The sequence below is a fragment of the Oncorhynchus mykiss genome, chromosome 19 (genome assembly GCF_057628025.1).
Source record: "Oncorhynchus mykiss isolate SJ-2025 chromosome 19, ASM5762802v1, whole genome shotgun sequence".
Taxonomy (NCBI): domain Eukaryota; kingdom Metazoa; phylum Chordata; class Actinopteri; order Salmoniformes; family Salmonidae; genus Oncorhynchus; species Oncorhynchus mykiss.
In genome coordinates, this window is record NC_143040.1 from 30369436 (window position 1) to 30396348 (window position 26913).

General features: G+C 42.5%; 1 protein-coding gene across 7 annotated transcripts; it reads left to right on the forward strand.

Moving 5' to 3' along the window:
* The first annotated feature begins 4909 nt into the window (after nt 1–4909).
* LOC110497505 (dnaJ homolog subfamily A member 1) lies at nt 4910–26039 on the forward strand. Of its 7 annotated transcripts, none has more exons than XR_016488879.1 (10): nt 4910–5161; nt 7627–7774; nt 8317–8494; nt 8640–8744; nt 9170–9391; nt 9483–9608; nt 12970–13084; nt 13883–13998; nt 22430–22530; nt 25063–26039. XR_016488879.1 is itself a non-coding variant. In XM_036954456.2 (9 exons), the coding sequence occupies exons 2-9, from the start codon at nt 7643–7645 to the stop codon at nt 25288–25290; spliced, it is 1197 nt and encodes a 398-aa protein (XP_036810351.2). In that variant the 5' UTR covers nt 4910–5161; nt 7627–7642; the 3' UTR covers nt 25291–26039. The 7 variants fall into 7 exon arrangements, 4 of the variants coding, with proteins under 4 accessions (XP_036810351.2, XP_021429315.2, XP_036810350.2 ...); XR_016488877.1 differs by having other exon boundaries at nt 4910–5008; XR_016488878.1 differs by having other exon boundaries at nt 4910–4960.
* Nucleotides 26040–26913: the final 874 nt, after the last annotated feature.

A 26913-nucleotide genomic window follows, 5' to 3' on the forward strand; every position in this document is an offset into this window, starting at 1 on the left:
GACAGAAGGGAATTAAGGTCAACGGCAACTCGCTACGTAGTACGATCATTAGAAGACATCACAAGACACTTCATCTGATCACAAAAAAACTAAGATATGTCAAAGCTGATGGCTTCTGCCTAGATAACATAGCCTATAACTACAGTGAAGAGCTATAAAATATTGAAAGGGCATCCAGAAAAATGACAGTATGCACGTGACAATTCAAGCCTTCTGCATAGACTTGGGCTGCATCCCATTCTCTATTATAGTCCCTGGTTCCTGTTCAAAAGGAGTGCACTACTGTATGTAGAGAATAGGATGCCATTTGGGACAAACCACCCTCTTTGCTCTTGCGTAATGAAATACCAGGTTTCATCCCACTCTCCACTTAATTCATTATTAGGGTGACACTGTCACCTCATTGAGCAGGTCCTTAAGTACTATGATTAAAAAGGAAAGTGGAATTCCTTGTCATGCCAAGGAGTGGCATGATGGAACAAACAGACTGGTACTCAGGCAAGAATTTCCCTCTTATCTTTAGTATGTTTAGATAGCATGAAACCGATAGGGAGATTAAAAAAAGGAGACACAGGAGGAAGAGTGTAGATCGAGATTGAAGCCTGGTCTCCAGTGAGGAGGCATGTACTGGCCAGGAGTGTTACTCACTTGACCACGGCTCTGGACAGTACTGCATGACTACCAGGATGCTTGGGAGGCTAGTAGACATCTAGAGGAATTAGAATCAGGTCATGTGTGATGGATGGATGGACAGACTGGGAAGGCTTTTATAGAAGTTAATTGCGTGAGCTGTACCAATAAGGGCAATTGTACAAGCGTAGATTGAATTCATTGCCCGCAAATTTCAAGTTGAGATGCCTCACACCAAGAAACACAGTCTTCTTTTCAAAAAGTGCAGATACCGTGGGGCAAAAAATTATTTAGTCAGCCACCAATTGGGCAAGTTCTCCCACTTAAAAAGATGAGAGAGGCCTGTAATTTTCATCATAGGTACACTTCAACTATGACAGACAAAATGAGAAAAAAAAATCAAAAAAATCACATTGTAGGATTTTTAATGAATTTATTTGCAAATTATGGTGGAAAATAAGTATTTGGTCACCTACAAACAAGCAAGATTTCTGGCTCTCACAGACCTGTAACTTCTTCTTTAAGAGGCTCTTCTGTCCTCCACTCGTTACCTGTATTAATGGCACCTGTTTGAACTTGTTATCGGTATAAAAGACACCTGTCCACAACCTCAAACAGTCACACTCCAAACTCCACTATGGCCAAGACCAAAGAGCTGTCAAAGGACACCAGAAACAAAATTGTAGACCTGCACCAGTCTGGGAAGACTGAATCTGCAATAGGTAAGCAGCTTGGTTTGAAGAAATCAACTGTAGGAGCAATTATTAGGAAATCGAAGACATACAAGACCACTGATAATCTCCCTCGATCTGGGGCTCCACGCAAGATCTCACCTCGTGGGGTCAAAATGATCACAAGAACGATAAGCAAAAATCCCAGAACCACACGGGGGGACCTAGTGAATGACCTGCAGAGAGCTGGGACCAAAGTAACAAAGCCTACCATCAGTAACACACTACGCCGCCAGTGACTCAAATCCTGCAGTGCCAGACGTGTCCCCCTGCTTAAGCCAGTACATGTCCAGGCCCGCCTGAAGTTTGCTAGAGAGTATTTGGATGATCCATAATGTCAAGGGACATTATGGACTTAATGACTGACAATAAAGTCCTCCCACGATATATTGTGCATCCCAAATGGCACCCTATTCCCTACATAGTGTAATACCTTAAACCAGGGCTCATAGGGTCAAAAGGAGTACAACCATAGGAAGTTGGGTGTCATTTGTGACGCAGATATAGTGTTGGGTTAAATAACAGCCATTTCTGTGAGTATTCATTTGATTTGAGATTAGTCTTTGTTAACTGGGGAATACAAGTCTTGTTCAATGGAAGGCAACAACGCTAAATTATAGCATTGGTCTATAATTAAATGGACAATGAAAATGACAACAGTCCATGAAGACCACAACAACAGTCTTGCAGAACTGTTGAATCTAGATGATAGGAACACTGTGGACAATATTCAGCAAGTTAAAACCATGAAAAACAGAAATAAACACTTTTCCATAAACAAGGTCTAAATCATGTTTGATACACTCTAAGTAATTATTTTTGCAGTGCTGTTTGAACTAGATGATAGGAACACTGTGGACAATTTTCAGCAAGTTGAAACCATGAAAAACAGAAATAAACACTTTTCCATAAACATGGTCTGAATCATGTTTGATGCACCCTGTAAGTATTATTATTTTTTTTTTTGCAGTACTGTTTGAACTAGATGATACTAACACTGTGGACAATTTTCAGCAAGCTAAAACCATGAAATACAAAAATAAACACTTTTCCATAAACAAGGTCTAAATCATGTTTGATGCACTCTGTAAGTAAAACTTTTTGCAGTACAGTTTAAACTAGATGATAGGAACACAGTGGACAATTTTCAGCAAGTTGAAACCATGAAATACAGAAATAAACACTTTTTAATAAACAAGTTCTAAATCATGTTTGATGCACTCTGTAAGTAAAATTGTTTGCAGAACTGGTTGAACTAGATGATAGGAACACTGTGGACAATTTTCAGCAAGTTGCAACATTGAAATACAGAAAAAACACTTTTTCATAAACAAGGTCTAAATCATTTTTGATGCACTCTTTAAGTAAAATTGTTTGCAGAACTGTCAAACAAGGAACGTAACTCTCGACCCACTCCACTACAGCCCCGTCAATGTTAATGGAGGCCTGTTCGGCCCTCCTTTTCCTGTTGTCCACGATCAGCTCACATTGAGGGAGAGGTTGTTGTCCTGGCACCACACAGCCAGGTATCTCACCTCCCTATAGGCTGTCTCATCGTGCGAAAGGGCAGTGTGGAGTACGATTGAGATTGTATAATATTTATTTTTTATTGAACCTTTATTTAAAACTGCGACCTGGCCAAGATAGAGCAAAGCAGTGTGACACCAACACAGTTACACATGGGATATACAAATGTACAGTCAATAACACAACGTCTATATACAGTGTGTGCAAATGTAAGATTAGGGGATAAAGCAATAAATAGGCCATAGTGGTGAAATAATTACAATTTAGCAATTAAACACTGGAGTGATAGATGTGCAGAAGATGAATGTGAGTTGAGATACTGGGGTGCAAAGGAGCAAAAAAAATAACAATATGGGGATGAGGTTGAGGGTGAGCTAGTTACAGATGGGCTATGTACAGGTGTAATGATCGGTAAGCTGCTCTGACAGCTGATGCTTAAAGTTAGTGAGGGAAATATAAGTCTCCAGCTTCAGTGATTTAAAAAAAAATTGTTCCAGTCATTGGCAGCAGACAACTGGAAGGAAAGGCGTCCAAAGGAGGAGTTGGCTTTGGGGTGACCAGTGAAATATACCTGCTGGAGCGCATGCTACGGGTTGGTGCTGCTATGGTGACCAGTGAGCTGAGATAAGGCAGGGCTTTACCTAGCAAAGACTTATAGATGACCTGGAGCCAGTGGGTTTGTCGACGAATATGAAGCGAGGGCCAGCCAACGAGAGCATACAGGTTGCAGTAGTGGGTAGTATATGGGGCTTTGGTGACAAAACGGATGGCACTGTGATAGACTACATCCAATTTGCTGAGTAGAGTGTTGGAGGCTATTTTGTAAATTACATCGCCAAAGTCAAAGATCGGTAGGATAGTCCATTTTTTGAGGGTATGTTTGGCAGCATGAGTGAAGGATGCTTTGTTGCAAAATAGGAAGCCGATTCTAGATGCTTAATGTGAGTCTGGAAGGAGAGTTTACATTCTAACCAGACATCTAGGTATTTGTAGTTGTCCACATATTCTAAGTCAGAACCGTCCAGAGTAGTGATGCTAGGCAAGGGGGCAGGTGCGGGCAGCGATGGGTTGAAAACCATGCATTTAGTTTTACTTGCATTTAAGAGCAGTTGGAGGCATCTGACATATTGAACTCTATCTGATAAGTAGTTTGTGAACCAGGTGAGGCAGTCATTTGAGAAACCAAGGTTGTTGAGTCTGCTGATAAGAATGCGGCGATTGACAGTGTCGAAAGCCTTGGCCAGGTCGATGAATACGGCTGCACAGTATTGTCTTTTATCGATGGCGGTTATGATTCTAAATGGTCGGTGATGTGTTTGTTAACTTAGCTTTCGAAAGACTTTAGAAAGGCAGGGTAGGTTGGTCACCCATGTGGGTATAACCAATGAAGAGAAGGCACGTGGGTACCTGCTTCTACAAACCAATGAGGAGATGGGAGAGGCAGGACTTGCAGCGTGATCTGCGTCAGAAATAGAACTGGTTTCTATTTTAGCCCTTGGTAACGAAGGCGCTCGTTGGCGCGTGCGAGCAGTGTGGTTGCAATAATTGAATAACATTGATTTCTAAATATATTTTGTACGTGACGCAACCGGTGTGGTCAGCCTATTACTCTTTTGGTCCAGCCAGCATCAGATAGATGGCCTACACATAGAGACAGCGGGGCTCTGTTTCACCCGCTCGGATGCTTTTTCTGGTGATATACATTCAGCCTCTTATGAAATTAAGGAAAATTATGAAACACAATTTTTTTTTTTTTTTATTAAAAATCCTTGGTCAATTTTTTTGTGAGGCCTGGCTTCCCTTGGAAATCAAAACAACTGGGAACTCTGAACTGGGAAATCTCCGACTTTAGTGGGTTACAGGCAACTGGGAACTCTGGACAAAAAAAACGAGCTCCGACTGGAAAAAAACTGGGGCATCTTTCTATAGCTCCGACTTTCCGCCCTGAAGATTACCGACATCATGGTTTGACCTCGTTTTTTCCCGAGTTGTCTTGAAAGCAGCATCAAAGTAGGCGGCGCAAGTCGAAGGTTCTGGAAGTTCATCGCCAGGACGAGAGGGGGGGGGTCTAAGTAAAAATAATAATAATAATTTCTCTCTACAGACGTCTTTTGTAACAGGTAGCTAATCGCAATATAATGGTGTTTTCTTTCTGCAAAAAAAGTAGTGTTCCTAATTGGTAACAAACTACTAGCTAAGCTACTACTATCACTCTCAGCTAGGTCTGGGATTGCTAGGCAGCTAACGTTAGCCTAGCTAGCTATCAAACCTAGGTAAGTTACCTAGCTAGCTAACTTAATGTTATATTGGATACTGGAAACTAGCTAGATTGGTCTCTTGTCCTTTAAGCGTTTTGTAAAATAATGTAGCTTGCCAGCGTTAGCTAACGTTATTGTAGCTAACGCTCGACGCTAGCTAGCGCTTCTAGAGTATTGGCAAAGACAGTAACGTTACAGTATGAAGATTGGCAGAAACTGCTTCTCCAATACGAGAGATCACCTCCTAGCCCTTGATCACGACACAGTTCCCTTCCATTACTACTAGCCCTTGATTATGACAGTTCCAATACACATACAAGAGTAATTGGAAGAATGCGTCTTCTGTACAGGGATGTTTTGTTAAGCCCCAATGCCCTTTCTGAACATTAACACGCATCGCTTGCGGTACGGTTTTGGAAGCATGAGGATTTTGTATTTGATATCAGAGAGAAGTAATAGCGCTTTTGTTTACGGACACAAGTCAGTGGACTGACTACCTGTTCTAATTACTTAGCTATCTTCGTCTCTGAACACCTAACGTGTTACCTGTGAGTAAACTGAAGACAAACGCCACATTTAAAAAAACGTTATTTATTTAACCTTTAATTTAACTAGGCAACATCTTATTTACAATGACGGCCAATTGTGCGCCGCCCTATGGGACTCCCAATCACGGCTGGGTGTGATACGGCCTGGATTCGAACCAAGGACCGTAGTGACGCCTCTTGCACTGAGATGCAGTGCCTTAGACCGATGTGCCTCTCGGGGCCCCAAATGTGTCACTGAAAATACTGTCCTCTGCAATTGTGTTAAAAGTGTACAGTAATTGTTTTTAGCATTTGTGAAATTATTTTGTTAATATGAAAGTAAAGCTATTTATATTTCTAGAACCATACCGCAATTGAGAATCGATTCACGTTTAAATGGCACATTTGGCTGTTTTGGCTGAAAGAGCCAATTCGCCCTTTAAACAGAACATTTAATATCCTTTATTTAAGGAGTAGTGTTAGGCTCCTTTAGTCCAATATTGGGCTACCATAGCTGTATGGATCTGTGCATAACTGCTACAGTAAGTGTATCTCTTTATTTAAAGATTATTTCTTGCTGATGAACGCCATATGTTTTGAAAGCCGTTTCCCAAGGGATGATTATTGATGTTCAAACACAGCGTCAGGATTGTAGTTCACATGAACAAGTCCTGGGCGAAGCTGACGGCTGAAAACTGTAGGGAAAAATCAAATGTTTGTGTTAAAAAAAGAGTAATGTTAAAATCACATTGCACATTTAGCAAAGACAGAATGCATTTTAAACTTCACACACAGTAATATTTTTGTTTGACAATACAATTATTTGATCGATAGGAGAGGGGGGAATATACTTGTTGTGCTTTGAAAAGTGCAAGACAGCATTAATGGTAAGAAAATAATAATAAAGACGGCACTTCTATTTTACACCATAGCCTGCCAAATTTGCAAGATAATTTTTCCCATTTTGATTTCGGCACAAATGAATGTGGCATGGACTTGCCCATGGATTTTTTCAGCATAGTCTCAATGAAGAGTTCAGTGTTTTGACTAGCCATGTGCACTTACAAGCCTGCTAGAGTTAGTGGCAGGTGGACGAGCAATAAATACTTTTGTAGGACGGATGAAGGTGGAATGTGAAGCTAACCGAAGCTGGTTGGCTTTAGAAAACCCTGAGTAGATCTAGCTTGCTTTGTAGGACACCCCTCTGACCTGTTTCACAAGCGTTCTCAGAAGTCTCACCATGTTGCGCTTCTGGGTTCAGAAACTCTTGTGGTATTGGTTAGATCAGATGTTAAGAGCTAACCCCTCATGTTGAAATACATGTTGCTATTCACCAACTTTGGTTTCTAATGCTATCTGATTGGAGATTTCTATTGTCAAATTGCTGTGGTGGGGGAGGAAATTGTCATACCAAGAAGTGGTTACAAATGCAAATAATGTCATTAGTTCTGAGTGATTAACCAAAATGTTGTTTTTTTTAAGCAACTAATTGTCTAAGTTCGGTTCAATTATTTGATTTCCATTTTGGGTTTTTTTCTGTGAGAGTGCAATCTGCAGTTTTTCTTGATCAGATCAAGCCCAAACTGTGCAATGTTTCCAACAGGCCAATATTCTACATAGTTTAGAACAAAACAGGTGGTAATTAACTGCAATGAACATAACCAATTGCGCGCCTACTTGTCCGGTAAGAGACGGAGAGAAGAGACAAGAACGCACGATCGAAAGGGATAGAGATTGATAGTTGGTATTCAGCAGTCGTAAAAGTATGCCAAATTTACTTTGAACTACTAAATAGTGATTTCATAAGACTGCGTAAGACCCCCCCCCCCCCCCCCACATTTTTTAATCGAGCCATAACTGAACCGACCTCAAAAAGTACAATGGCTCAGCACTATATGTCATACAGGAAGAGAAACGGACACTTGTGTGAACAGCATTTTTCCCCCTCTGCAGTCTGTAACAAACAACAATGGTGAAGGAAACCGGCTTTTATGATATGTTGGGTGTTAAGCCCAATGCCACTCCAGATGAGCTGAAAAAGGCTTATCGTAAGCTGGCCTTGAAGTACCACCCTGACAAGAACCCTACGGAGGGGGAGAAAGTGAGTGGATTTATTCAGAAAACCACTTTGCATCCACCATAGTCACAGAGTACATTTTTCCATACCACCTTTAACTTTTCTGAGCTGTGTATGTTATAAACAATGTGAGACTGCTTCTGTGAATAGGTTCTGATTTATTACCAGTGGTTGAGTGGAGAAAAGTTATGCATGCCAGTGTAGCGGTATTAAGAACTTACAGTAAACTCACTCCACAGCCAGCTTGAAATGTCGCAGACGGGGCTATCCAATTGGTACATTTTGTATAGCTCAAACGGTTTGCACATTATTGAGCGGGTGGTCACGTGTGTTGGCAAGGTAGAGGACCCTGGTTCAAGCCCAGTCAGAGGCAAGTTCAGGGAGGCAGCTATATGCTAATCCAGCACACTGATACCAGTTGTGCAAGGTTAATTTAAGAGATGAATATGGAAAATACATACATTGTTTCTACAGTTCTGTGAGACATTAATATTTTTGAGTACTAGTTGAGATTTCTATTAGTAGTTTGTGCTCTGAGAATTGATAATTCTGTTTTTTGTTCCCAGTTTAAGCAGATCTCTCAGGCATATGAAGTGCTATCGGACTCCCAGAAGAGAGAGGTGTACGACCGGGGTGGGGAGAAAGCCATAAAAGGAGGGGGCAGTGGCGGGGGTTTTGGATCCCCCATGGACATCTTTGACATGTTCTTTGGAGGAGGTGGCCGAATGCACCGGGAGAGGAGAGGTAAAACAAAATAGTACAGAATAGTACAGAGACAAATATTACCTTCCACAGACGTCAGACTTCAAATTCTGGCCTTTGGTTTTCTGTGGTTCTTCTTAACATCTATAAAGCTAATGCTTTGCCCCAATGTGCTCTCCAAACCTAGGAAAGAATGTTGTTCATCAGCTCACTGTCTCTTTGGAAGACCTCTTCAATGGCGCCACGAGGAAACTTGCTGTCCAGAAGAATGTTATCTGCGAGCGATGTGAAGGTGCTACATTACTACACATGTTACATTGTTGGTTAACCTAGGTCTTGATCAGTCCCTTATTAAAAGGATGAAAATGACCAGTGTAGTGACCCTAAAGTCATCGGGTTCAATAGCCCTGTGTGATCGTGCATGGATTGGATGTCATTCTACTTTGTTGTAGTGATTTAAGGTTTTTACAAGATCACATTAAACAATTGACTGTTAGAGGGAGGTAAATGCCTCTGCTAGGATAAAACATTTCCAAGATCATTGTCATACGATGCCCAAACTGTATTGTTTGGTTCCATTGTTTTTGTTGCTCTGATTATAAAATGCATACATTTAAAATGCATACATGCATGCATAGTAAAAGGTGATGTAATAATAGAGTTATTGCTGCAAACAACCGGGGTGATATGGACTGACATGGCTGTGTTTTGGGGTAGGTCGCGGGGGAAGGAAGGGCGCGGTGGAGATGTGCATGTCCTGTCGGGGCACAGGCATACAGGTGCGCCTCCACCAGCTGGGCCCGGGCATGGTGCAGCAGGTGTCCACCGTGTGTGGGGGCTGCCAGGGTCAGCGCATCAGCCACAAGGACCGCTGCAAGGTCTGCAGTGGACGCAAGATCCTGCGGCAGAAGAAGATCCTGGAGGTCCACATTGATAAAGGTGAGGCGGTTGATTCGTTGTTGTCCATCAAGAGAAGCCTTTCCACAGCTTACAATTTACATATACTTATTTCAATGTATTTTTTGTTTAGCAATGGGGGGGGTTAAGCATGTTGACACGGGATGCACCATGGCCCTGGGCCCTGTTGACACCGTTAGTTGACAGACCAAGCTACCTGTGGATGGGAATGCTAGCAGAGTGACTGCCAATTTTCCAGGTAAAATTGTGAAGATTTTCTTACTCCATTTTGAGGATGTAGGAGGTTTTAGATGTTTGTCCATTTAACCAGAGTTTTGGATGTCTGTTATGTGATACAACCTACATTTTCTTCACTTCTGGTCCTGGAGAGCTACATGGCTTATACACCTGATTCTTGAAGTCAAAATCTTGATTATTAGTTGGATCAGTATGTCTCTGCCCAGGGCTAGAAAAAGGCATGCAACACACTGCAGTCTTCTAGGACCAGGAATGAAGAGCATTGTGATAAGATGACATAGGGAGTGACATATCAGTGCCTGATTTACACCATACAGGGCCAACAAAAACATACTGTGTGCTGGCTCACATATTTCCTTTTCACATTGTCCTTTCCAAAACGTTTCCAGGATCTGTGGCGGATCCTTAACCAGGCCAGCCCCGTACAGCTCAGTTTGACCCTATAGTGTAAAATGGCAGTCAATTGACAAAATGCTGGCTACATATCAACTTGTGTACAAAACATTAGGAACACCTTCCTAATATTGAGTTGCACCCCTTTTGCTCTCAGGACAGCCTTGAGGTGTCGAAAGGGGATGCTGGTCCATGTTGACTTCCCACAGTTGACAGTTTGGGTGGATGTCCTTGGGGTGGTGGATCATTCTTGATACACACGAAAACACACACGAAAACACACACGAAAAACCCAGCAGTATTGCAGTTATTGACACACTTAAACTGGTGCGCCTGGCGTACCCTGTCCAAAACCACTTAAATCTTTTGTTTTGCCTATTCACCTTTTGAATGGCAAACACACACACAATACATGTCTCGATTGTCTCAATGCTTAAAAAATCATTCTTAAACCTGTCTCATCCCCTTCATCTACACTGATTTGAAGTGGATTTAACAGGTGACGACATTTGGAAAGTATTCAGACCCCTTGACTTTTTTCACATTTTGTTACGTTACAGCCTTATTCTAAAATGTATTAAATTAAAATGTTTCCTCAATCTACAAATAATACCCCATAATGACAAAGCGAAAACATGTTTTTAGAAAGGTTTGTAAATGTATTTAAAAAATAAACAAAACCTTTATTTACACAAGTATTCAGACCCTTTCTATGTGACTCAATTGAGCTCAGGTGCATCCTGTTTCAATTGATCATCCTTGATGTTTCTGCAACTTGATTGGAGTCCATCTGTGGTAAATTCAATTGATTAGACATGATTTGGAAAGGCACACACCTGTCTATATAAGATCCCACAGTTGACAGTGTCAGACAAAACCAAACCATGTGGTCGAAGGAATTGCCTGCAGAGCTCCGAGACAGGATTGTGTCGAGGCACAGATCTGGGGAAGGGTGCCAAAAAATGTCTGCAGCATTGAAGGTCCCCAAGAACACAGAGGCCTCCATCATTCTTAAATGGAAGAAGTTTGGAACCACCAAGACTCTTCCTAGAGCTGGCCACCAGGCAAAACTGAGCAATTGGGGGAGACCTCCCTTGGTCAGGGAGGTGTCCAAGAACCCCATGGTCACTCTGACAGAGCTCCAGAGTTTCTCTGTGGAGATGAGAGAACCTTCCTGGAAGGACAACCCTTTCTGCAGCACTGCCAATCAGGCCTTTATGGTAGAGGCCAGACGGAAGCCGCTCCTCGGTAATGCAATGTTCCCCATCCAACATGACAGTGCAGATGCAGATGTGCCAAGCTTGTAGCGTCATACCCAAAAAGACTTGCCTGTAATCGCTGCTAAAGGTGCTTCAACAAAGTACTGTGTAAAGGGTCTGAATACTTATGTAAATAGATATTTCTATTTTTTTATATACATTCCCAAAAATGTAAACTGTTTTTGCTTTGGGGAATTGTGTGTTGGGGGAAAAAAACGATTTAATTCATTTTCAAATAAGACTGTAATGTAACAAAATGTGGAAAAGGTCAAGGGTTCTGAATACTTTCCTAATGCACTGTACGTTCACACACAGCTTAAAGGGTCACTTTTCAACCTCCCTTTTCATTTTTCTCCAGCACCATATCAGTGTCTACATACAGGTAACTTCCAAAATAAAGGAAACACTTGAGTAAATGAGGGATTCAAAGTGTATTGAAAGCAGGTGCTTCCACAGGGTGTGGTTCCTGAGTTAGACAATTAAAGCATCCCATCATGCTTAGGGTCATGTATAAAAATGCCCAGTTGCACATTATTTTTGCCTACCATGGCTAGCAAAGATCTGTGATTTTAAAAGATGGTTCTCAAAGGAGCATAGGGGGTTTAAAGTGTGTCAGTCACCAGATCTCAATCCAATTGAACACTTATTGGAGAATCTGGAGCGGTGCTTGAGACGGTGTTCCCACCACCATCAACAAATTATGGAATATCTTATGAAAGAATGGTCTGGAACTCCCTTGAGTTCCAGTCACTTGTAGAAGCTAGGCCAAGGTACATTGAAGCTGTTCTGGCGGCTTGGGTGGCCCAACGTCCTATTAAGACACTATGTTTGCATTTTCTTTTATTTTGGTAGTTACCTGTATGTGAAAATGGTGTTTCTATGATCTGTAGTTAAAAAGTAAAAATACATGTTTCTATAACATTGCAGGGTTTGATTAAAAGTAATTCAAACGTTAATTTTCAAAACCTGCAACAAGTTTATAGCCAGAAGGAGGGTATTTTCTTGCTCCCCACGAACCTGTTTGACAATCAATGTTAACTTTTGATGTCATCGGTAGAACTAACTTTTTTTTCTACCAAATGTAGAAATGTGCCGTTTTCACATGTAGTCACTGGTATTGTGCTGGAAATAATCAAAAGGGGTGGAATTGCCCTTTTAAGAAAGCTCATTCAGCAAGTTCACTTAGTGTATCCTTGAGTTGTGATACTAAAACCTTTTGTGAATTTATCCAATGGACAGCCATCGTGACATCCCTATACTGAAGCAAACTGTAGTGTGTACTGTGAATTCTGTTGTTGTTGGTTGTCCCCCTACTCTTTGGCGCTGGTTGTCCAAGGCAACAGTCAGGACTTTTTCACATATGAATTTGGTACCCTGGAGCATTTTTGAGAATTCAACTAAAGGTTTGCTTTGACAATAATGGAAATTTACAGGTTCCGGATATAATTTCTGTAACTAAGTTTCATGCGACAAGCACTACTGCATTACAGGGCCAGGTTTGGTTAGCACTTCCACATCTGCTTTATAGCGTGGATCTGGTTACCAAATGCTCCAGGATCCAAATCATCTAGGGATATGTGGAAGTGCCCTAAATGTTTCAAGGCATGGTTGCGTGTCAACGGCGTTTACCAGATAATTCTGATCCGTCTTCTCTTAATGAAGTTAAATATGGGCCAGTTGAGTTAAATAAATCGTACATTTTTGTTGCAGGTATGAAGGATGGACAGAAGCTAGTTTTCCATGGGGAGGGAGATCAGGAGCCAGAACTAGAGCCTGGTGACATCATTATTGTCCTGGATCAGAGAGTCCATCCTGTCTTCACCAGGTAAAAGATGAAACCACTCACGCTAGTCCTTATTCACTACCAGCCTCAACCCTATGTCTATATCACATTGTCTAATTGGACCAACAAATGTGTTTGTGCACAAATTTGGCAGTTCCATTGTTCTACTCAATACTTTTTATATTCTTCAGTATTGTATTGGTCTGTATTCTGTACTAGCCTATAGAACTCTTTCTGTGTTTGCAAACATTGCCGCATGAGGGAAGTTGGTGGCAAAACAAGGGGGAGTTCTTATAGAATGCCAGCAAAAAAGCCTCTATTTACATGTTGCTTATGAGTGCATTTCACACTACTCTTGGATTATAATAGGATTTACTTAAACACGTCAACCAGTAAAATGGCTCTCTGGCTAGCTTTTGCTTCAGCCTATATCAATGAGGGTTGGCATTCTAGCTAACAACTGTGGAAGTTATTTAGCAAAAATCACAACCAAATATAATCTTAGCAACTGTTCAAGCAAGGATCCAAACATCATTGTAAGCGAATTTGAACCCCAAAAATATATTTTGTTTAGCAGTAATAAAAACGTAAATCTAGGCTGTTGAATGGGCACAGATGGCGATGGCTTTCTTAATGCTCCAAGAGTCGCACGCATCTGTGTGACGTCAGTGTTTCGTGTACTGGAAAAAAGGTCTATGCATCCAGGCATGTAGCAAAATGAAAATTTGTCCAATTCAACAACAAAAAAATCCTCAATGAGAGCCAATAAGTTCTTGAATTTCACTTCCTGAATTGAAATGCAATCGATCGCAGCCCTATTGACTGTGCTCTATTCTCCAGGCAAGGGGAAAATCTGACCATGACTGTGGAGCTGCAGCTGGTGGAGGCCCTGTGTGGTTTCCAGAAGCCTGTTCAAACTCTGGACAACCGAAGCCTCCTCATCACCTGCCACCCAGGTACACTTCCTAGATTATTTCACTTAACAGAAACTGGGCAATTTCTTTTTATATAAATGTGCATTTTATTTTTGTTGTTGGATCGTATTGCACGTTATACCGGTACCATCGTAATATAACGGTACCAAAACGTCATGATACTTATACCAACATCACCTGCTTGTCTCTGTCCACTCTTCCTGCGCATCTCTATTCCTCCATCAGTTTACATTTTTTTATTTTTTATTTAATTTAATGGCGAGCGGGGACGCAGACCCTGATGACTCTTCTGTTACATTGGAGCAGAGCGAGCAAAGTCTAAGTAAACTATGCAATAGCAAGTTTGCGGTCATGCATTTGGTTAGAATTTCACAACCGTGTTGCGGGATGTTTCAAACTAATCATGGGTCGTTAATTATTGGTTTGATAACAAACAACGTTCTGTCAAGTTACCTAGCTAGCTAACAACCTGCTCACTTTACAGTAAGTCTAGGCAAATTCCCTAGGTGTAGGAAGAAAGGAAAATACTCTGCTACTCATGAGATGTGCTTCAAAGGTAGGATTCATATAGGCCTAATGTAAGCCTAAACGATATATAAAAAAATATATATTTCTGGTGCTCATTAACCTCAAATGTAAATAAATGGAATCCCCCAAAGTAATTATTTATCATGAAAGGGCCATAGACAATAACTAGTAATTCTGCATACTCCAAAACAAAGGTTAAAATCTAACCTTTCAGGTAAAAAATTACTATAAATTGCTTAGGTGTAGTCACTTGAGAACACAAGCTCAAGTACAGTACAAATGATAAAAGTATGAAAATATGAAATATTTCGACAACTCTATGAATAAGGCTTGAAATTACTTACATTTTTTTCTAAATATAGTATATTCAATTCATAAAACGACCAACTATAAGATTTCTCCTTCCTTACAACTGTAAAATACGTATTTGTATATTTAGTGTTAGTGTGCATATTTTCTAAAGGTCTCTCTTGATCAAAATGTCTGCCCCCATCGCTGTGAACATCTCCCATAGCTCTAGCTTCCTGAACTCGCCTTTCATCTCATATTAATCTTGTCTATGAGTGTTTTTTGTTTCAAATCTGAAGTATTTTTGATTACTGACTATAAATCTCTCTGAATGTGCTACAGCGATGAAACCACTCTCTCCTGTGTTACAATGTAAGGATTTCAGGCATATGGTGTTAGTGTTTAATGTTGTTAGTGGCTGTGACATAGAGTTCAGCCAGGAGTTGATGAACAGTCTGAAGAGTGAATGAAATGGTAGGAGGGACATCCCAGCTTCAAGTGATGTCAGATTTCACATCCTGCTTCACACAGGCAAGAGACATACTCCTTCCTGTGTCCTTAAGTACGCTCAATGCAAGCCATTTCGATCTATGGTGTCCACAGATCGATTTAAATGAAAATGTTGGTCGGAACCGGTACCAGAACCACACAGGTCCCCTAAACTGGGGACTTTACATCTTAAATTATGTTTGGTGCCTAATGTTTTTAAAGTTGGGAGCGCTGTGCGTAAGTGTTTGGGGGAGAGAGAGGGAAATGGAGGGAGGGAGAGTGTTAACTGAAGAGTAAAGGTTTCATGCAGTGTTTTCCCCTTACTGCCACAATGACATTATAATGGCACCGGAGGGGATGGCTGACGTTTTACGGGCCTCTAACCAACTGTGCTATTTTTTCCCCCCGCATTGTTTAACTTATTTTTCACAAAGTTTCTGCTACCGTCTCTCATGACCGAAAAGAGCTTCTGGACATCAGAACGACGATTACTCACCTTGTACCTGACAAAGTTGTTTTTATTTAATGATGCTGACGTGAAGGATATACTGCTCTCCGGAGTCCAGGCCCAAATCCCAGTCATTTGCGTGAAGAAAAGGTGTAGATACAGAGGGAGAAGGTTGGGATGCCTTGTTAGGATTCGTAGGCGAGTGAGTAAATCCCTATTACCATCGGTTCTATTGGCTGACGTGCAACATCATTGGGAAAAAAACTTGAGGATCTACGGTTGAGACTGTCCTACCAGCGGGACATTAACTGCGATATCGAGGCTGGACGACGACACGGTAATATAGAGCTGGCTGGATTTTCCGTGCATCGGCATCAGGTAAGACGAGGGGCGGGGTGTGTGTCTATTTGTCAACAACAGCAGGTGCGCGATGTCTCATATTAAAGAAGTCTCAAGGTATTGCTCGCCTTAGGTAGAGTACCTCATGATAAGCTGTAGACCACACTATCTACCAAGAGTTCTCATCTATGTTATCCGTAGCCACAAACCAATGCTGTATAAGGCCATAAGAAAACAGGAAAATGTTCATCCAGAAGCTGCCCTCCTAGTGGCTGGGGACTTTATTGCAGGCAAACGTAAATCCGTTTTACCTAATTTCTACCAACATTTCACGTGCAACCAGAAGGAAACGTGCACCTTTACTCCACACACAGAGATGCATACAAAGCTCTCCTTCGGCCTCCATTTGGCAAATCTGACCATAATTCGATCCTCCTGATTCCTGCTTACAAGCAAAAACTAAAGCAGGGACTACCAGTGACTCGCTCAATACGGAAGTGGTCCGACGATGTGGATGCTACTCTACAGGACTGTTTTGCTAGCACAGACTCCAGTACAGTTCCGTGATTCATCCAATGGCATTGAGTATACCACCTCAGTCACCGGCTTCATCAATAAGTGCATTGATGATGTTGTCCCCACAGTGACCGTATGTACAGTCGTGGGCAAAAGTTTTGAGAATGACACAAATAGACATTTTCACAAAGTCTGCTGCCTCAGTTAGTATGATGGCAATTTGCATAAATCCCAGAATGTTATGAAGAGTGATCAGATGAATTGCAATTAATTGCCATGAAAATGAACTGAATCCCAAAAAACATTTCCACTGCATTTCAGCCCTGCCACAAAAGGACCAGCTGACATCATGTCAGTGATTCTCTCGTTAACACAGGTGTGAGTGTTGACGAGGACAATGCTGGAGATCACTCTGTCATCCTTATTGAGTTCGAATAACAGACTGGAAGCTTCAAAAGGAGGTTGGTGCTTGGAATCATTGTTCTTCCTCTGTCAATCATGGTTACCTGCACGGAAACACGTGCCGTCATCATTGCTTTGCACAAAAAGGGCTTCACAGGCAAGGATATTGCTGCCAGTAAGATTGCACCTAAATCAACCATTTATCAGATCATCAAGAACTTCAAGGAGAGAGGTTCAATTGTTGTGAAGAAGGCTTCAGGGCGCCCATGAAAGTCCAGCAAGTGCCAGGACCGTCTCCTAAAGTTGATTCAGCTTTGGGATCGGGGCACTACCAGTACACAGAGCTTGCTCAGGGATGGCAGCAGGCAGGTGTGAGTGCAGCAAAGAAGCCACTTCTCTCGAGGAAAAACATCAGGGACAGACTGATATTCTGCAAAAGGTACAGGGTTTGGACTGCTGAGGACTGGGGTAAAGTCATTTCTCTGATGAATCCTCTTTCCGATGGTTTGGGGCATCCAGAAAAAAGTTTGTCCGGAGAAGACAAGGTGAGCGCTACCATCAGTCCTGTGTCATGCCAACAGTAAAGCATCCTGAGACCATTCATGTGTGGGGTTGCTTCTCAGCCAAGGGAGTGGGCTCACTCACAATTTTGCCTAAGAACACAGCCATGAATAAAGAATGGTACCAACACATCCTCCGAGAGCAACTATTCCCAACCATTCAGGAACAGTTTGGTGATGAACAATGCCTTTTCCAGCATGATGGTGCACCTTGCCCTAAGGCAAAAGTGATAACTAAGTGGCTTGGGAACAAAACATCGATATTTTGGGTCCATGGCCAGGAATCTCCCCAGACCTTAAACCCATTGAAAACTTGTGGTCATTCCTCAAGAAGCTGGTGGACAAACAAACAACTCACAAATTCTGACGAACTCCAAGCATTGATTATGCAAGAATGGACTGCCATCAGTGGCCCAGAAGTTAGTTGACAGCATGCCAGGGCGGATTGCAGAGGTCTTGAAAAAGAAGGGTCAACACTGCAAATATTGACTCTTTGCATCAACTTCATGTAATTGTCAATAAAAGCCTTTGACATCTTAAAAAATGCTTGTAATTATAAGATGGCGTAGCAGTGCAGACGTGTTTTGTTCGTCCTCTCGTGTACTTTTGTATTTTTTTTGGTATATATTTCAATTTTATTTTCAATCTCTTCTCCATTTTAGTTCATTTATACCTTCCAGTAACCTGCCTCACCCAATGTAATACGGAACCGCTATTGTCATTTTTAGACCTTATAGCAGGAACCACAGCCATCAGAAGCTAACCAGCTAATTAGCTACAAGCTATTTAGTCATTGTTAGCCACTGCTAGCGGCCTTTACCTTCTGCATAAGTACCAGCCCTTTTTTTATATATATATATATATTTTAGCCTGGATAATACTCGCCAGCCAACCAGTATCGGACTGTCTCTCCACTATAACGCCGGATTCCTGCCGTAATCCCTGGACTATTCTCCTGATCTTCACAGCTAGCTAGCACCCACCGAGTTACCCAGTACCGAAGCTATCCCTGAGGCCCACCTCCCGGCCTACTCAGTTGTTCACCCGGGCTCCACCGAAACACGGCTAGAACACACTACTCCACCGGATCCTTTCCGTAAGCTCTGGACCGTGGCACCGGATCACCCCTGCTACCGAGCGGAAGCTAGCACCAGTTAGCCGTGAGCCAGGCGCATCTCCCGGACAGAACTAAATTACTACAATACCTCTTTCGCCACCTGGCTTGGATCGTTAGTCGACACAGCGCCCTGCCGCACCACCACGACAGGTCTGCCGACGAATACTCCATCCGCTGTGCCTTCAACCAGCCTCCGTCGGAGCACACACTTCTACTAGCCCCGGGCTATTAACTTTAAACGCTGCGTCACCCGCTAGCGTAGTAACGAGTACTCCGCTCTGGCAGTCTCTATGAGGGTGCCACAGGGTTCAATTCTCGGGCCGACTCTTTTCTCTGTATATATCAATGATGTCGCTCTTGCTGCGGGCGATTCCCTGATCCACCTCTACGCAGACGACACCATTCTGCAAACTGGATGCAGTCTATCACACTGCCATCCGTTTTGTTACCAAATCACCTTATACCACCCACCACTGCGACCTGTATTCTCTAGTCGGCTGGCCCTCGCTACATATTTGTCGCCAGACCCATTGGCTCCAGGTCATCTATAGGTCTATGCTAGGTAAAGCTCCGCCTTATCTCAGTTCACTGGTCACGATAACAACACCCACCCGTAGCACACATTCCAGCAGGTATATCTCACTGATCATCCCCAAAGCCAACACCTCATTTGGCCGCCTTTCCTTACAGTTCTCTGCTGCCAGTGACTGGAACGAATTGCAAAAATCGCTGAAGTTGAAGACTTTTATTTCCCTCACCAACTTTAAACATCAACTATCTGAGCAGCTAACCGATCACTGCAGCTGTATATAGTCCATCTGTAAATAGCCCACCCAATCTACCTACCTCATCCCATACTGTTTTTATTTTATTTACTTTTCACACCAGTATCTCTACTTGCACATCATCATCTGCTCATTTATCACTCCAGTGTTAATCTGCTAAATTGTAATTATTTGCTCCTATGGCCTATTTATAGCCTACCTCCTCATGCCTTTTGCACATACTGTATATAGACTTTATTTTCGCTACTGTGTCATTGACTTGTTTGTGTTATTGGCTTGTTTATTGTTTACTCCATGTGTAACTCTGTTGTCTGTGTCACACTGCTTTGCTTTATCTTGGCCAGGTCACAGTTGCAAATGAGAACTTGTTCTCAACTAGCCTACCTTGTTAAATAAAGGTGAAATAAAATTTTAATGAAAAATACTTCAGTATTCCATAGTAACATCTGACAAAAATATCTATAGACACTGAAGCAGCAGACTTAATATTTGTGTCATTCTCAAAACTTTTGGCCACGACTTGTCATGGTAGGGGATTTTGCTATAGGACCGTTAAGGTACCCCCTGTCGAGAGTGATACAAGTCGTCTCACTCAAGTTCTTATGTCACCCGGCTAACAGGTGACTCACAGGCCCGCCGGACTGGCCTGGTTATGTATCCGGCACTTTTATTCAGAGATTAGCCTTATTTGGTGCCGTTAGGCGTGTTTCGGGATCTTAGATAATATCAATCAGACTTAGAGTACCTCTTCCCTGTGGTACCTTTACCAGGCATCTTTAGTTCTCAAAGAGTAGACTCTTCAACTCGCCATTGCTCTATAGGATTCCCAAACACTCTTTTGTATCTAGACAAACGATTTACGATGTAATGCCTATTTACCCTTTATAGAGTAGGCTCTTCAACTCGCCGTTGCTCTATAGGGTTCCCAATCACTCTAGTATCTAGACAAACAATTTACGATTTAATTCCTACACCCGTCGGTTAATACTGCTTGAATATTAATATAGAGTAACTTTGCTTTTTACAATATAAATGAGTTGGCTGTCCAATCCTTTAAATTGTCTTTTGTGTAGAAACTAGACTTGTTCCCCTAGAACGGCAGTGTCAGAGGCGTTCTCTCCCCTAGGGTTTTGGGTCTAGTTTCTACTTTTTATTCAATGTTTGCAAGTCACACAGTTCTACACGTTATTACAGTTTCTTCTTTGTCCTTAATTTATAACATCAACAATCATCAAAACACTTACATACATAAAGGCATTAATAGTAGTATTACAACAAGCGGTTAATTACCTTAGCGCAGGTTGACCTGGTTGGTCCCCAAAGAGTATGTTCTTCCACTCACAATTTTGAGTTTCCCTGGTAACAACATTTGAATAAATCTAACCTTCCCCTGACATCAATTAAAAGCTCAGAAGTGGGTTTGCCAAAACTTGACCTTTCATCACAAGTATAGAGTCATAACAAGATGAACGAGTCCAAGCATCTTCCGACAGGTGGCTGTTTTCATCAGGCCTGCGGTAGCCTTGTGTTCTCAGAAAACCAGTCCTATTCTCAGAACCTCAGATAGCCAGGTGGGGCCCAGATAGGAGGAGTATGAACGTACTGTAGACGGTTTCTGTCTTCTGATAGTGTCTGAAGGGCACAACACTCAAAACAGGTTTTAACACACACACACACACACACAGAGGTCTCCTGAAGAGGAGAGCTTACAGTTTATCATAACACAATTTCGCCCCCAAGTGGTGAGGGTAGGCAAAAACACATCTGCCGCACTGATCCTCAACACGGGGGCCCCTCGGGTGTGTGCTTAGTCCCCTCCTGTACTCCCTGTTCACCCACGACTGCATGGCCAAGCATCCAACACCATTAAGTTTGCTGACGACACAACAGTGGTAGGCCAACATATCCCTCAATGTGAGCAAGACAAAGGAGATGATCATGGACTTCAGGAAAAGGAGGGCCAAACAGGCCCCTCTTTAAATTCGACAGGGCTGGAGTGGAGTGGGTTGAGGGTTTCAAGTTCCTTGGTGTTCACATCACCAACAGACTATCATGGTCCAAACTCACCAAGACAGTCGTGAAGAGGGCCTTTTCCCCCTCAGGGGACTGAAAAGATTTGGCATGAGTCGCCAGGTCCTCAAAGTTCTACAGCTTGCGCCATGACCAGTTTCATCCCCGCCTGGTATGGCAACTGCTCGGCGTCCGTAAGGCGCTACAGAGGGTAGTGCGTACAGACCAATACATCACTGGGGACAAGCTTCCTGCCATCCAGGACCTATATACGAGGCGGGGTCAGAGTAATGCCCAAAGAATTATCAAAGACTCCAGTTACCCAAGTCGGACTGTTCTCTCTGCTACCGCATGGCAAGCTTATACCCCCAAACTATAAGATTGCTGAACAATTAAACAATTAACCTGGATCATTTACATTGGCCACCCCTTGTTTTTACACTACTGCTACTCACTGTTTATTATCTATGCATAGGCACTTTACCCCTACCCACATGTACAAACTACCGCGACTAACCTGTACCTCTGCACATTGACTCAGAACCGGTACCCCCTGTATATAGCCTCGTTATTGATATGTCATTTTATTGTTTATTTATTTTCTGTTTTATTTAGTAAAAAAATGTTAAACTCTATTTCTTGAACTGCATAATATTAGATTTTATTTGACATGCACATCATTATGCATGTACAGTATATTCCTTCGTCCCATTGCTCCAGCCAGATTAGATGTAAGCCTTTGCAAATATGAGATAATCAGACATTCTACGCAGCATTCTATTATGCAGTGAACAGTGTGAAGTTCATTCCTTATTGATTAGAAGTGTGAATATCAGTGACAGGGTTTTTGGGTAGCACATAATTTCCCCAATGGTATCGCTATACTACTCGGTTTAGTAAAATGTTGGTATTGTGACCGCACCAGTTGATGTTTTTATTTTAGAAACTAATCTAATTTTTACCTTTGCAGGGGAATTGATCAAACCTGGCGACAAGAAGTGTGTCCTGAATGAGGGGATGCCCATACACCGCCGGCCGTTTGAAAAGGGACGCCTCATTATCCTCTTTTCGGTAAAACACACCATTCAGGACTTGATACTGTAGATGTTGAACTATTTAGTATTTATTCTGAACAAAATATAAACATTAAAAGTGTTGGTCCCATGTTTCATGAGCTGAAATAAAAGTTCCCAGAAATGTTCCATACATACAAAGCTTGTTTCTCACAAATTTTGTGCACAAATTTGTTTACATTCCTGTTAGTGAACATTTCTCCTTTGCCATGATAATCTATCCACCTGACAAGTGTGGCATATCAAGAAGCATGATCTTTACACAGGTGCACCATGTGCTGGGGACAATATAAGCCCACTAAAATATGCAGTTGTCACCACACAATGCCACAGATGTCTCAAGTTTTGAGGGAGCGTGCAATTGGCATGGTGACTGCAGGAATGTCCACCAAAGCTGTTGCCAGAGAATTGAATGTTAATTTCTCTACCATAAGCCACCTCCAAAGTCATATTAGAGAATGTGGCAGTACTTCCAACTGGCCTTCACAACCGCAGGTGTAACCACTCCAGCCCAGGACCTTCACATGCGGGATTGTCTGAGACCAGCCACCCAGACAGCTGATGAAACTGGGTTAGCACAACTGAAGAATTTCTGCACAAACTGTCAGAAACGGTCTCAGGGAAGCTCATCCGCATGCTCATCATCCTCACCAGTGTGTGTATATAAACGTCCTCTCACTGTCAACTGCGTTTATTTTCAGCAAACTTAACATGTGTAAATATTTGTATGAACATAAGTTTCAACAACTGAGACATAAACTGAACAATTTCAGTGTGACTAACAGAAATGGAATAATGTGTCCCTGAACAAACGGGGGGTCAAAATCAAAAGTAACAGTCAGTATCTGGTGTGGCCACCAGCTGCATTAAATCTCCTCCTCATGGACTGCACCAGATAAGCCAGTTCTTGCTTTGAAATGTTACCCAACTCTTCCACCAAGGCACCTGCTAGTTCCCAGACATTTCTGGGGGGAATGGCACTAGCCCTCATCCTTCGATCCAACAGGTCCCAGAGGTGCTCAATGGGATTGAGATCCGGGCTCTAAACTGGCCATGGCAGAACACTGACATTTCTGTCACGCACAGAACGAGCAGTATGGCTGGTGGCATTGTCATGCTGGAGGGTCATGTCAGGATGAGCCTGCAGGAAGGGTACCACATGAGGCAGGAGGATGTCTTCCTTGTAACGCACAGAGTTGAGATTGCCTGTATGACAACAAGCTCAGTCCGATGATGCTGTGACACACCGCCCCAGACCATGACGGCCCCTCCACCTCCAAATCGATCCTGCTCCAGAGTACAGGCCTCGGTGTGACGCTAATACGTTCGACTATAAACGCAAATCCGACCATCACCCCTGGTGAGACAAAACCGCGACTCGTCAGTGAGGAGTACTTTTTGCCAGTCCTGTCTGGTCAAGCGGCGGTGGGTTTGTGCCCATAGGCGACGTTGTTGCCGGTGAGGACCTGCCTTGCAACAGGCCTACATGCCCTCTGTCCAGCCTCTCTCAGCCTATTGCGGCGAGTCTGAGCATTGATGGAGGGATTGTGCATTCCTGGTGTAACTCGGGCAGTTGTTGTTGCCATCCTGTACCGATCCTGTGCAGGTGTTGTTACACGTGGTCTGCCCATGCAAGGACGATCAGCTGTCCGTCCTGTCTCCCTGTAGCGCTATTTTAGGCATCTCACAGTAAGGACATTGTAATTTTTTGCCCTGGCCACATCTGCAATCCTCATGCCTCCTTGCAGCATGCACTTTCACACTGATGAGCAGGGACCCTGGGCATCTTTCTTTTGGTGTTTTTCAGAGTCAGGAGAAAGACCTCTTTTAGTGTCCTAAGTTTTCATAACTGTGACCGTGTCTTCATTAATTGTTCATGGTTCATTGAACAAGCATGGGAAACAGTGTTTAAACCCTTGAAGATCTGTTAACCCAATATAAATCCAAATAACTTATCTTATTGAAATGGCGTCCTAATTAAGCTGTGACACCCACAGGATGGCGCACAATTGGCCCAGCGCCGTCCAGGGTAGGGGAGGGTTTGGCCGGTGGGCTTTCCTTGGCTCATCGTGCTCTAGCCACTCCTTGTGACGGGCGCCTGCGATCTGACTCAGCTCGGTCGTCAATCGAATGGTGTTTCCTCCGACACATTGGTGTGGATGACATTCGGATCAAGCGAGCAGTGTGATAAGAAGTAGGCGGCCAGGCGGGACTTGTTTCGGAGGACGCATGACTCGACCTTCGCTTCTCCCGAGCCCATTGAGGACTTGCGCATTTATATATTAATTCACTCCCTCAGTTTTAAACTGCAACAGACAGTATTGTTGTTTTATTAAACCACTGGAAAACTACTGGCCAGTGGCCATTTTGTCGTAGCACTTTTATTTTGATTATGTAATTGACACTATAAAGTCTGCACTTTGTAACCGTTGCTTTGTGAATGTTTCAGTTGGTTCTTAATTTCATGACATTTAAAGAAAAAGTTATGGTGTAGAAATTAAAACAATTTTCCGTTTTGTTTTTTCCAAAGGTGGTATTCCCCACAGCCAACTTCCTCCCCAAGCACAAGCTGAAGGAGCTAGAGCACTACCTTCCTGCCAAGAGTGAGGCGGAGCAGCCCGAGAGTATGGACGACGACCTCTACATCTACGCCGACCTGGAAGACTGCGACCCGGCCAGAGTAAGACGCAGTCAATACCACTACATGGTGGAGGATGACTACCCGTCTGCTGGTGGGGTCCAGTGCCAGACCTCATAAGACCCCCTCACCTCACTCCAACCTCTAACCCCAGGCCCCTCCGGAAACTTCCACAATCTGCATCTTTAATTTTTTATTCTCTTAACTTACAATGCTAACTGTGGTGCTGAAGTGGTCCTTTGGGCCTGATACCTGGATCTACGTTCCAATGCGACTTGGCTGCCTTTTAGTTGGATCGTGTGCCTGAGTGGATGAAATAAATTTCTGGTTAAATTCCTTAGATTGAGATTTTGGAAGCGCTATGGATGCTGTCACTGACTTTTTTTTAAAGTGTTTGTATATTAGCAGGTTTTGAACACCCGCTGTCTTAACTTTTTTTTGCTTCCAAAGGTCACAAAATAAGATAGTTGGAAGCTATAATTCATGTTGCCTAATTTAATCCTCGCAGTGAAGAACCATATAGGCCTTTGTGCATATTGGTCCATTTTAGAATAATGAAATGTTTTTGTATTCCACATTAGCATAGTTGAAAGATACTTGCCAAATATTACACTATTTAGTTTTTATTCATTTTTAATAATGATGTAATGATGCATGTTTATCTCCATTTCATAAAATGCACATTGGCATTGTGGTTCTTTATCTGAATCATCCTATCTTCTGTAGTATGGCATACTTGTTTATGTTCAACTGACGATGGAAAAAGTTATTTACCCCATTTGTGCGATCTAGAGTTGTCTAATCTGTTTAATTCTACCACTCGTCATGGGAATTAGTCAAACTGTAAATAAACTTTCAATAGGCCTCAAGACGTTCTGCTATTGGTATCTATGTGCTGTGACTGTCACAATTATTTTAAGTGTCTTGGGTGTAAACTTAATGGCTAGTCATTCTTGAAGTCTCATACCTTTTACCTCAGTAAATGGCAGAGGTGGGACCAAGTCATTGTTTTACAAGTCAAGTAAAGTCTCAAGTCTTAGCACTCAAGTCCCAAGTCAAGACAGGCAATCCGAGTCAAGTCTGAAGTAAAGACCGACAAGTCAAGTTTCGAGTCCTAAAGAAGTCAATGTGCTCTTCACCAAATTGAATACCATTTCATATTTTTAACGAGTAAGTTAGTATATACAAATCATGAATGCTTTTCCATGGAAATACATGGGTAGCCATGAGAAAGACATCAATATAACAAAATATTGTAGTGCTTTCCCTCTCCAGATATAATCTAGGCACCTAAAACAATCCTGCCATACATTTATTAAAAGGTACATCAAAACAACTGCTACTGAACTTTGAGTAGGCCTACAATTTGAACACTGGCCTGAATGTCTGAGAGAAATACAGATCCCAAAGATGGGAGATAAAACCTGAACATGGAGACTACGTGTGTGTAATGCATAAACAGTTTCATTTTTTCCTCTTATCTCCGCGCCCTATGATGCATTGCATTTGCAAAAGATCAAATCGATAAAAGTCTGTCAGTCATTTGTGCACCATGGCTGCAGACACGCTCCACTGGAGAACTGGAGGCAGGCACTACCAAGACCCTGATGGCCACTCGGGACAGTGAAGAAAGAGCCTTCATGTTCATTCTGTCCTTCGCATATGTCAAGGTAGTGACTTAGCTGTAGTGCTGGGGTGGTCCCAACAGCTTTCTTCTGCCTCTTACAGTATGCTGCAAACAGC

What these genes read in the sequence shown, in the direction of transcription:
- LOC110497505 (XM_036954456.2), top strand. Translation starts at nt 7,643, where the DNA reads ATGGTGAAGGAAACCGGCTTTTATGATATGTTGGGTGTTAAGCCCAAT. An exon ending in TATCTGCGAGCGATGTGAAG is followed by an intron (nt 8,745 to 9,169) that starts GTGCTACATTAC and finishes GTTTTGGGGTAG; the next exon opens with GTCGCGGGGGAAGGAAGGGC. An exon ending in CCTCATCACCTGCCACCCAG is followed by an intron (nt 13,999 to 22,429) that starts GTACACTTCCTA and finishes TTACCTTTGCAG; the next exon opens with GGGAATTGATCAAACCTGGC.